The 12386-nt window shown below is 34.6% G+C and overlaps 1 protein-coding gene across 2 annotated transcripts in view; it reads right to left on the bottom strand.

The window, feature by feature from the left end:
• Positions 1-7056, bottom strand: part of muc13b (mucin 13b, cell surface associated) — a 14297-nt gene extending 7241 nt beyond the window's left edge. The window contains exons 1-3 of one of the 2 annotated variants that reach the window (XM_016576157.1): positions 6814-7056; positions 4699-4785; positions 2812-2898 (exon numbers count right to left, since the gene is read on the bottom strand). In XM_016576157.1, coding sequence (XP_016431643.1) covers positions 2812-2898; positions 4699-4785; positions 6814-6874 — 235 coding nt within the window. In that variant the 5' untranslated portion in view covers positions 6875-7056. The remainder of the gene's footprint in view (positions 1-2811; positions 2899-4698; positions 4786-6813) is intronic. The other variant, XM_016576158.1, reaches the window with a different exon arrangement.
• Positions 7057-12386: the final 5330 nt, after the last annotated feature.

Genomic DNA, 12386 nt, shown 5'->3' with positions numbered 1-12386 from the left:
GCTTTATTTGACAACTTGTGGACTGTTCAACTGCAACACCCGCTGACTGCAATGATAGAGCTTGGAATAGCCAGGGCAATTTTTAATATAACTCCGACTGGATTCGTCTGAAAGAAGAAAGTCATATACACCTAGGATGCTTCGAGGGTGAGTAAAACACAAGCCAATTTTCATTTTTGGGTGAACTAACCCTTTAACAAGCAGATAGACCTGCGAGTTTGTGCAGCGCTGTCAGAATACATACAATTCGAGCGTGAAAACATAACGTTCTGCAGTTTATTTACTAAATGTTTAAAGCCATTTCACGATTTCAATCATCGTACAGTAACCAGCAACATTCACCCCTTCCTCTTTTCATTGAAGACATGCGCTGCAGTACTAAACAGTCTCTCGCTGTCGGTGTTTGTAATGATTTTTGCGTCATTCTCGAACAGTTTTAAATGCTTCCACACTGCTGTGCTGACATGTTTGTTGCATTATAAAGAGTGTGCGCCTCTCACTCTGCGCTGGTTGCTATTTGATCGCATCACGTCATTGTTCGGTACAATTTATTCGGTCTTTTCGCTTATTCGGCCAAACACCGAAAGTGCTTTTTTTTGCTATTTTCTGCCGAATAGTTTCGGTTGCCAAACATTCGGTGCATCCCTACTATAGACCTTTGAATGGCATGACTGACCAATCAGAATTGAGTGATCAAGAGAGCCATGTAACAAATTACATAATGGTTATATGACAGACCTTAAAGGTGACATATCATGAAAATCTGACTTTTCCAGGTTTTAAGTGCTATAATCAGGTCCCCGGTGCATCTACCAACCAAGGAAACGTGAAAAAGTTTAACCCAGTAACTTTGTTTTGGTAAGCCTTTTTCTGCAAGTGTCTGAAAAAACAAGCGAGTCTGATTTCGCTTCCCTAGTGATGTCGCAAAGGGATCTCATTATAATATTACCGCCCCTTAATCTGTAAGTTTCCACCCACGGCGCCGTCATTTTGATTTTGCAAGCGACAACAGTGTACCAGTTCTAATGCCATGGCGAAGGTTTGAGCAAAACACGCTAACTGTTCTGTCTTTGGCTGCACAGACGAAAACAGAACACTATTTAGAGTCCCAGCCTCAGAGGAGACAACAGAGCAGAGGATTTATTGATTTATTTACTGTATATTAAGCTGTTGTCAGACAGATCTAATATAAACATGCAATTTCTTTCCAAGCTCTTTACCTTCACAGACATAACCAACTGTTTTCGTAACTCGTGTGTTTTTAACGTAAACATGTGTGTGAAATGTGAATGAGAACTTAGTTTAGTACTCACATGCTGTGACAGCTGCTTTCTGTCCGTGTGCTTCGGATGTGTGCACTCAGAAAACCGTATATCAGAAGTTTAAACTAATATGGTTTAAAACGCATGATTTCAGCGCAATAAACATGATAATCAGAACCAAAACAGATGTTTTTAGCAGGTCCGAGCTGTAATGGCGCAGCCAGCCGCAGCTCTATTCCGGAAAAAGGAGCGGGGAGCAGCAACATATTTGCATTTAAAGAGACAGGCACGAAAAACAGCGTGTTTCTGCTTCTACTCAAAATAGATATAATATCGGTGCGGTATTTTGAGCTGAAGTGTCATAGACACATTCTGGGGACACCAGAGACTTATATTACATATAGTAAAAAAGCATGTGTGTTTTTAACGTAAACTTGTTAAACGTGCTAATGTGAACTTAGTTTAGTACTCACATGCTGTGACAGCTGCTTTCTGTCCGTGTGCTTCGGATGTGTGCACTCAGAAAACCGTATATCAGAAGTTTAAACTAATATGGTTTAAAACGCATGATTTCAGCGCAATAAACATGATAATCAGAACCAAAACAGATGTTTTTAGCAGGTCCGAGCTGTAATGGCGCAGCCAGCCGCAGCTCTATTCCGGAAAAAGGAGCGGGGAGCAGCAACATATTTGCATTTAAAGAGACAGGCACGAAAAACAGCGTGTTTCTGCTTCTACTCAAAATAGATATAATATCGGTGCGGTATTTTGAGCTGAAGTGTCATAGACACATTCTGGGGACACCAGAGACTTATATTACATATTGTAAAAAGGGGCATAATAGGTCTCCTTTAAAGAGTGCTGCAGAGATAACATTTAGATCAAAACCTTTTTTTAAGCACTTTTTTTTTTAGCATTTTTAGCATTGCTTCCATCGTCCATTTTAGATAAATTCCCAATATAAGGTCTGTGGTTAACACAGGCTCTAAGTATTTTCATTTTTTATTCTATGACATATAATACATCAGTAATTACCCCTTGTGATTTTTTTTTAAAGCTTTTACTTTTCTTGAAAAAGTTTTTTTTAAATCAAGACTGAAAGAGATGTCAGAAGCTTAATGGTAATAAAGTCATGCAACTGTGGTGTAGTTCATTTCTAGCCTATGTTTAGCTTATTACTTCTGATTGTATTTAGGATTCAAAATTAATAAAAGTTGGGTTTATTTGTGAGGATTATGCTGAATAAAACATAAGAATCAAACTTTTTTTTGTCAAAAGAACCAGGGTCATCACTGCAGCACTCTATATCTCTCTCTAGCATTGTATTCAGAAAACAAAATCAGCTTGCTGTTATCAAACAGTAACAAGTAGGCTACATTGTAGGAGAAAATGCCAAGGCAATTTAAAACATCAACACATTAGTAAATAAAGACAAAATGTATTATATTTTGCTGGAACTATGCCTTTAAGGACAACTTCTTATGATTAAAAGTTACTATGTAGCCTTTAGGCCTGATGGTGGAGTTCCTGATTATGGAGATGAGAATACCTTCTGTGGTGACTGTGATGGCATCAGTTGTGCTGGTAGGAGTATCTGTGCTCTCAGCTGTGAAACTGCTTGTAACATCTGTAGTAGCTGTGGTGGGAGATTTTTATGTTAAAGGAAGGCATCAGAAAGACCATATGATATGGTGAACAAGACATGGGAGGAAAAACATGAAATATGTTACCTGGAAACAGTGACACTTTAGCATTACACTCTGCTTTTTCTACTCTTCTATTACAGCTGGGAAAGTTCCCACTGCCAAATCCACACACAAAATACCAAACACCACTTCTTTGTTTTCTTTTAATCACATAGTCCATTCTACATGAGGAAACTACCCCATGTTTTCCATAAAAATCATTATATGATATTATGTATATTTGACAGAAATAATAATTTAATTAATTTAATTTAATAATTTAATTATAATAAAAATAATTAGAAATCAGAAAGATTCATCAGATTGTGTTCTGAATGTTTCTTAATGTTAGATAGTCTGAAGTTTCAACACAAAATTGAATGAGGGGAAAAACCATGAACTGTTGAGTTACTATCCTCTTCAGTAAGGCGCCCAGCCCAAGTTGCTTACCAACTTGTGCTCTTCAAAACAACAATGACCATTATATATTTGTATCTTATTTTGTGTTTTATATCAAAGGAAAGATTTATTTTTTGAAGCTCCAATGGCATAAAAAAATGCTGGATTTTATAGCCAAGGAAATCTTTTTTTGAAGATCCAATGATGTTAATTTATTTATTTTAATTATTTCATTTATTAATTATTTATTTGTTTGTTTATTTATTTTGTGAAAAGTTGTCTGTGAGGACCGAAATAAAATTGATCGATTGATTGATTGATGTTAATCATGGGGGAAGAAGTGTAATGTTACATGTATTTTACGTATGTAAAATGGAAAATATCACATTATAACTTTATGTTGTTGTGTCTAATACAAGAAAAAAAAAACATTCTACAGCAGATTATTTGTTTTAAGCAAAACCCCATCCCTTTTCATTACCCTAAATACTGCAAAGACAGCTTTTACCTGAAATACAAATAATAAAAAAAGACAACGCTGTTACCATCAGCAGCTGTGAATATAGGAAATACTAGACCTTTGAATGGCACGATTGATGAATCAGAATTGAGTGGTCAAGAGAGACATGTAACAAATTACATTATGGTTAACACAAGCTCAAGGTATTTTCATGTTTTATTCTATGACATACACTACATCAGTAATACCCCCTTGTGATTTTTTTAAAAAGCTTTTACTTGTCTTGAAAAAGACAGTTGCTAACAAGTCCTTAAATGGGACTACAGAGGTTTTTGGGGAAAATGACAAAAAAAATAAACTCAGCTACTTTCTAGTCTACAGCCTTACTGTGTTTATAATCACGCTCTTGCAAACAATTCTATTGTTAGCTTTCAGGGATAATGTTTTTTTAAATGAAGAATGAAAAAGTTGTCAGAAGCTTAATAATGGTAATGTTGAAGTCATGCAACCGTAGTGTAGCTCATTTCTTTCCTACATTTAGCGTATTACTTCTGACTGTATTTAGGATTCAAAATTAATAAACTTTTTTGTCAAGGGAACCAGGGTGCTGCTAACTTTCGATTGGCTTGCAAAAATACGCCATCACTGCAGCACTTATAGACCAGCACTGGATTCAGAAAACAAAATCAGCCTGCTGTTATCAAACAGCAACAAGGACACTGTAGCAGAAAATGTCAAGGCAATTTAAATAATCAACACAATAGTAAATAAATACTTTTTTTTTTTTTTTGCGTGAACTATGACTTTAAGGACAATTTCTTCTTGTGATTAAAAGTTACTATGTAGCCTTTAGGCCTGATGGTGGGGTTCCTGATTATGGAGATGAGAATACCTTCTGTGGTGACTGTGATGGCATCAGTTGTGCTGGTAGGAGTATCTGTGCTCTCAGCTGTGAAACTGCTTGTAACATCTGTAGTAGCTGTGGTGGGAGATTTTTATGTTAAAGGAAGGCATCAGAAAGACCATATGATATGGTGAACAAGACATGGGAGGAAAAACATGAAATATGTTACCTGGAAACAGTGACACATTAGAATTACACTATGCTTTTCTCTACTCTTCTTTGTTTTCTCTTAATCGCATAGTCCATTCTGCATGATGAAACTACCCCCATGTTTTCCATAAAACCATTATATGATATTATGTGTATTTGACAGACCAGATTCAGCCGATCATATGTGTAGTTGACAGACAGATTCAGCTGATTCTTAATGTTAGATAATCTGAATTGTCAACATAATATTGAATGAGGGGGAAAAACATGAACTTTAGCGTTATTATAGTATTCACCAAGGCACCCAGCCCAAGGTTGCACTATGAATGTTACTAACTAACACAATTACTGAAAGTTACTTTGAATAAACATGTCTAAGTGACAAACAACCTTCTGCTGTGGTACGTAAAACAACCAAATAAAGATGTGATTAGATAAAATGTGTGCAGTGTCTCCAAAAATATTTCAAACATTTAAGATGTATGAATGGCTTCACATTAGAATCATAAAATATCAAAATAAGAGGCATTTATTTTAAAGAAATTTAACACATACACAGATTTCAAGCAAAATAATAAAAAAATAAAACTGATTTATTATGCATCAAATTATAAATATATTGTCAAAATTAAAACAAAAGTATGTCGACAATGTCTGGTTGTCAAATGTTAATGCCCATAGTTAACAGATTAACGTAATAATATAACATTTTGTATGACTTAAGCTTACAAATATGTTTTGAGGCCACTGTATATGTGACTATGTGCAAGTTATCAGAAATGTCACTTGAAGATATGAAGAAAAATGCAAAAGGAAAAAAAAAAGTATGTAGTTGTTTGTTTTTCATGGTTTGCTTCCTGGAAAAACTGCTTTGTCTTGAAGTCTATTTGAATCAAATAAGTTCTCTATTTGGGGGCCTTAATCATACCTTATCTACTCATATCAGTGGGAAATAATCTTTGAAAATCCAATAAAAATGGTATGGACTTTGTAAGCAATAAAATTTCAACAGTTACTCAGACATCTCATGATGAAAATAAAGTTCACATGCCAATTTCCCATCTACAAGGAAGTGCCAGCTCAAGGTTAACTACTCCAAATTAATCAGTAATAGAATATGCCTAGCCAAAAGAGCATTCATGTAAAGTACATATGTAAAGAATTTATGTAATATTGTTTTTCCACACCTAAAATTGAGTACAAAACAATAAATAAAACACAAAAAATATTAGCAAATATAAGGTCATTATATAAAATATGAGGTTGCCCAACTAGTTGCTTACCAACTTGAGCTCTTCTAAGTAACAATGACTGTTTGGGTGAACTATCCCTTTAAAAATAAAATTTTAAGGCACACTGATTGAAATCTCAAATAAATGGTTAACTCAACTGGCCAGCCTGTCTGCAGATAAATAACAGAAAATTCAAGTGTTGATTTAGGATTATTCATTACTCGGTGACAAAAAGTTCTACAAAACGTCAAACAATCCATAACTGTGAATTATTTTTGGCTTTTAGAGGACCTAATAAATTATTCTTAAAGATGGCAGGTCATTAAGAATGTCACTATTTTAATATTTAATGAACTACAGTTCAAGACTTAAGCATTCTTCAAAATCATTTAAATAAATTACAAATCTTCTACCTTAACACACACAAAATGATGAATAATTAAGTAATTATAAAGTTAGGTCTAAGCCAAGTATGTTAAGCCAAGTAGTCAAGGGTTCTGAAAACTTGTGTCCGAATTACAAAACATTACTACCAACATGACAACAGAGTTTACAGCAATAACAATCTTTTAAAACATAAGTGTAAGCCAATTTGCAATCACGATTTAAGAATCCAATAATATATATGTCCATAAAAATAGTCTACAACGACCAGACAAGGAACTTTTTTTTTTTCAGCTAAATGACATCCCATCCAAATTTCTCTAAGAAATACACTCACATTGTGCAGTCGTTGCAGCCACTAAGCAGAAGATCAGAATGGTCTTTAGTGGTATATCCATTTTCAAATTTTAGTCCGAATGGCAGTGCAGTAGGCTACTTATCGTAAGAAACAGGCACCGTAAAAAGAGAGAGAGAGCAAAAAAAGAAAGAAAAAAACCCCAGATCCTCTGGTGACTGTTTGTCTAGCACTGCTCTCTGTTCAGTGATTAGAAGGTGTTAGGTAGACCAGTTTAAATCCTGCGATCAGGGGGAGCGCTAAAGATAAATAATGACATTGACGTCTACTGTAAAGTCACGCCTCCCGGAAGGGTAATGCAGGTGAACTACAGGGAAGTTTGTTGACCGAAGATGTTTAAATATTAATATTTAAATACGCTTAATTACACTTGAATATGCTGCGCATGGGGTTTAAATAAGCGTAAACAATACATAATTGACTTATAAGAATGATTTGGAATAGTACAGGGGAAGGTTTGCCAATATCTCTCTTACTGTACATACAGTACATAATTATTCTTAGAAAAAAAGTACTAAAATTCACCAAAAGTTTTTTTTTCATGTTCCAAAGGTTGTAGCACATTTCTAGTGGTCAGACTGACTTACTACATTTGAAATTTTGCCGATATCTCCCTTACTGTACAGTACACAAATATTTTCATGAAAAAATACTGTAATTCACCAGAAGTGTTTTTATTAATGTTTCAAAGGTCATAGTACATTCCTAGTTACAATACTAACTTACTATAGGTGAAATTTTACCAATACCTCCTTTACTGTATGTACAGTACACAAATATTTTGACAAAATGATAGCAATTTACCAATTTTTTTCCCGCACTCCAAAGGTTGTAGTACATTCCAAGATTCAAAACTGACTTACTACACATTAAATTTTGCCAATATCTCTCTTACTGTACATACAGAACGTATTTATTCTTAGAAAACAGTACTAAAATTCACCAAAAAGTTTTCTCATGTTCCAAAGGCTGTAGTACGTTTGTAGTTACAAGACTGACTTACTACAGGTGAGATGTTGCCAATATCTGTCTTACTGTACATACAGTACATAATTATTCTTAGAAAACAATTACTGTGATTCACCAAACGTTTTTTTCCATGTTCCAAAGGTTGTAGTATGTTTGTAGATACAAGACTGACTTATTACAGGTGAACTTTTGCCAATATCTCCCTTACTGTACATACAGTACATAATTATTCTTAGAAAACAATTACTGTGATTCACCAAAAGTTTTTTATGTTCCAAAGGCTGTAGTACATTTGTAGTTATGAGACTGACTTACTACAGGTGAGATTTTGCCAATATCTCCCTTACTGTACATACAGTACAATTAATCTTAGAAAACAATTACTGTAATCCACCAAAAGGGTTTTTTTCATGTTCCAAAGGCTGTAGTACGTTTGTAGTTACAAGACTGATTTACTACAGGTGAAATTTTGCCAATTTCTTTCTTACTGTACGTACAATACATAATTATTCTTAGAAAACAATGACTATAATTCACCAAAAGGGTTTTTTTTTATGTTCCAAAGGCTGTAGTACATTCCTAGTGGCCAGACTGACTTACTACAGGTGAAAGTTTGCCAATATCATCCTTACTGTACATACAGTACATAATTAATCTTCAAAAACAATTACTGTAATTGACCAAAAGGGGTTTTTCATGTTCCAAAGGCTGTAGTACATTTGTAGTTACGAGACGGACTTACTACAGGTGAGATGTTGCCAATATCTTCCTTACTGTACATACAGTACATACTTATTCTTAAAAACAATTACTGTAATTCACCAAAATGTTTTTTTCATGTTCCAAAGGCTGTAGTACGTTTGTAGTTACAAGACTGACTTACTACAGGTGAAAGTTTGCCAATATCATCCTTACTGTACATACAGTACATACTTATTCTTAAAAACAATTACTGTAATTCACCAAAATGTTTTTTTCATGTTCCAAAGATTGTAGTACATTCCTAGTGGCCAGAATGACTTACTACAGGTGAAATTTTGCCAATATCTCGTTACTGTACGTACAGTATATAATTATTCTTAGAAAACAATTACTATAATTCAACATAAGGAGTTCTTTATGTTCCAAAGGTTGTAGTACTTTTGTAATGATGAGACTGACTTACTACAGGTGAAATTATGCCAATATCTCCCTTACTGTACATACAGTACATAATTATTCTTAAAAAACAATTACTGTAATTCACCAAAATGTTTTTTTCATGTTCCAAAGGCTGTATTATGTTTGTAGTTACAAGACAGATTTACTACATTTGAAATATTGCCAATTTATTTCTTACTGTACGTACAGTACATAATTGTTCTTAGAAAATATCTTTGATATAAATATCTTGGATATTGGCAAAATCTCACCTGTAGTAAGTCAGTTTCGTAACTACAAATGTACTACAGCCTTTGGAACATGAAAAAACCCTTTTGGGCAATTATAGTAATTGTTTTCTAAGAATAATTATGTACTGTATGTACAGTAAGGGTGATATTGGCAAACTTTCACCGGTAGTAAGTCAGTCTTGTAACTACAAATGTACTACAGCATTTGAAACATAAAAAAACCCTTATGGTGAATTACAGTAATAGTTTTCTAAGAATAATTATGTACTGTACGTACAGTAAGAAAGAAATTGGCAAAATTTCACCTGTAGTAAATCAGTCTTGTAACTACAAAACGTACTACAGCTTTTGGAACTTGATCCTGTAGTAAGTCAGTCTTGTAACTACAAACGTACTACAACCTTTGGAACATAAAAAAAAACCTTTTTGTGAATTACAGTAATTGTTTTCTAAGAATAATGACGTACTGTATACACAGTAAGGAAGATACTGGCAAAAATTCAGCTGTAGTAAGTCAGTCTGGTCACTACGAACGTACTGCAACCTTTGGAACAAAAAAAAAAAAACACTTTTGTGAATTTCAGTATTTTTTTCCTAAGAATAATTATGTACTGTATGTACAGTAAGGAAGATATTGGCAAACTTTCACCTGTAGTAAGTCAGTCTTGTAACTACAAACGTACTACAGCCTTTGAAACATAAAAAACCCCTTATGGCGAATTACAGTAATTGTTTTCTAAGAATAATTATGTACTGTATGTACTGTAAGGAAGATATTGGCAAAATTTCATGTGTAGTAAGTCAGTCTACAGTTTGCCCACAAGGCATTTACTATGGCGTTGTAAACCTAATTTGTATTAATTATTGGACTTCGTTTTGTACTAAGAGGTAAATTTGCAGACGGTCCCTAAAGCAGCCTAGGCGAATATCCAGCGAATATCAAACCTAAAACTAACTTTACCGCGCTAGTTTAGTCTGTGTGTGAAGATGCTGCGCAGAGCAAATCCGTGAATGAATGTTCCGAAGTGAAGTAAACTTCAACGGATGTCCCCTGCTTCCCTTGCGCGAGGACTGGAATTGGGAACCGCTGGGCTACATCATGTGTCATTCACCAGTGAGAAAACTTTATAGTACAGTTAGTAAAAGTACTACAATACCATGAAGGAAGATCGGCTTGTTAATGTTTGTCTGCCATTCTCGCTCTGTCTGCACAGCTTGCGTGAACGCGTTGATGACGTATCCTGTCTGCGCGAACAGGGTGCGCAGAGGTATGCAAATACATATGCTGATAGGCAGGTAGATAAGCCAATTAAAATGCTTGGACCGAACGTTTTGATTGGATGAACATTTCTTGGTCCTACGCCTTCCACAGAATATATAAATACAGATAAATACATTTAGACCACTTAACTTAATGATTGCTATCGTGATGTGAAGAGACTTTCAACCAGCATAACAACACATTTTTCTAAAGACAATCACCTATTGCACCTTTAACGGCCCATGTCATCACTGCACTGATAGCACATCATGTACCCAGAGTCAAGACTTCTGATGACAAGATTTTGTATTTCGTTAAACGAATGTTACGACTTAGATAATATGCGGGCAAATATTTTTAAACCCACTGATTAATTTTGGGACCTTTGTGGATTCTGAAACCAGTCTGAATTTGGGGGGAAAATACATTGGATTACCAACTTGTGATTGCATTGCCAAATTGTACAGTATAGCCTACTGAAGAAGTGAATACACACAAACATCATCACTACTCAAATAGCCTGACACCATGCAACATTTTGTGACAAATGGTAGGTCAGACTGAATCATTGTCATAAAAGTTTACAGTCACATAAAAACTCTTAAAGTGTGTTGTCATCTGGTGTTTTATTAATCTAGAGTGCCTTAATGCACTTTACCCTTTTCTGAAATGTAGCACGCACCAATCTAGTATCACCCAGGTCCAACTGAGTCACTGAGAGAACATCTGAATTAAATTTCATTAATTCAGGACTGATATCAACAGTTTTACCTGTATTTTACCTGGAATACCTATTGCATTGAAAATCCTTTTATTTCTAGATTACAAAGTATGAAAGAGCTGAAAAAGAAAACCTATTAAAACTGTAACGGACAACTGCATATTCATTATTTAACATTTATACTGATTATGAGAGTTGAATCAGAGAGGAATTATAAAGTGAATCTCACTAAATCTCGCTGTTAACTACACCCTTAAGCACATACACACTCTGCTATGTAATAAAAGGCTAAAATGTAATAAAACAGACTATTGTAAATTTTGTCATAACAGTCAAGCCTGGTTTACTGGAAATTTAAATGGTCCTGTTGCTAAATCACTAACTCCATTTACTTGAAGTTCAACCTATTTTTTTTTTTACAGATGGCAAATAAAGAACAAGTATTTACAGCCATCGTGCATCTTGTATGTTTTGATTGAGATCTGGTTGACTGTAAAAAAAAATATGATTTGGTTAAATTGCTCAATCAGGAAACTATTTATCTTTCTGTTTCCCAGCAACATGAAACCTGTTTGTATGGGCTCATAAAAGAAAGCCCTTTGTACTGTAATTTATGTATGATGTCTTTTTTCCACTAGGCTACAGAAAAGTTGTCTTCATGAAAATATGAATAAAAGAAGGTTTTGTTTTTTTGTAAGATATACCAGCATGTGCTGCGGTCCATTTTATACTAATGCTGTCAGAACAGATCAATTTACATTTCAGAAAAGATTCAACCCAGACTGACTCAAACTCTGAGTCTTGCCCAGAGGAACTGATGTTTACTCATGTAAAATACTCATCACATTTGACAACATCCAATAACAGAACACGTTTTTTCCTTGTTAGATAAATGGTAAATCACTTATTTTGATCTAACAGATATACCCTTTAGTTGCAACAACAGAATTTGAGTCGAGATTTTATATGACTTGCGAATTTTGCTGCCACCTGGTGGTACATAACAGATAACGATTCAGTAAATAACCATATGGTAGGGATGTTTTTTTACATTTCCTCTTTTGACAGCTATACACTCTAAAAAATCCTGGGTTAAATATAACCCAGCGCTGGGTAAAATATGGACAAACCCAGCTATTGGGTTGTTTTGACCCAGTGGTTGGGCTACTACCCAGAAGGTTGGGTTAAACATTTAACCCAGGGGTAGGCAAGT

Source organism: Sinocyclocheilus rhinocerous, unplaced genomic scaffold (assembly GCF_001515625.1).
Source record: "Sinocyclocheilus rhinocerous isolate Xijiao unplaced genomic scaffold, SAMN03320098_v1.1 scaffold1676, whole genome shotgun sequence".
Taxonomy (NCBI): domain Eukaryota; kingdom Metazoa; phylum Chordata; class Actinopteri; order Cypriniformes; family Cyprinidae; genus Sinocyclocheilus; species Sinocyclocheilus rhinocerous.
Note: the sequence above shows the minus strand (reverse complement) of the source record. Positions and strands in the feature narration are given on the sequence as shown.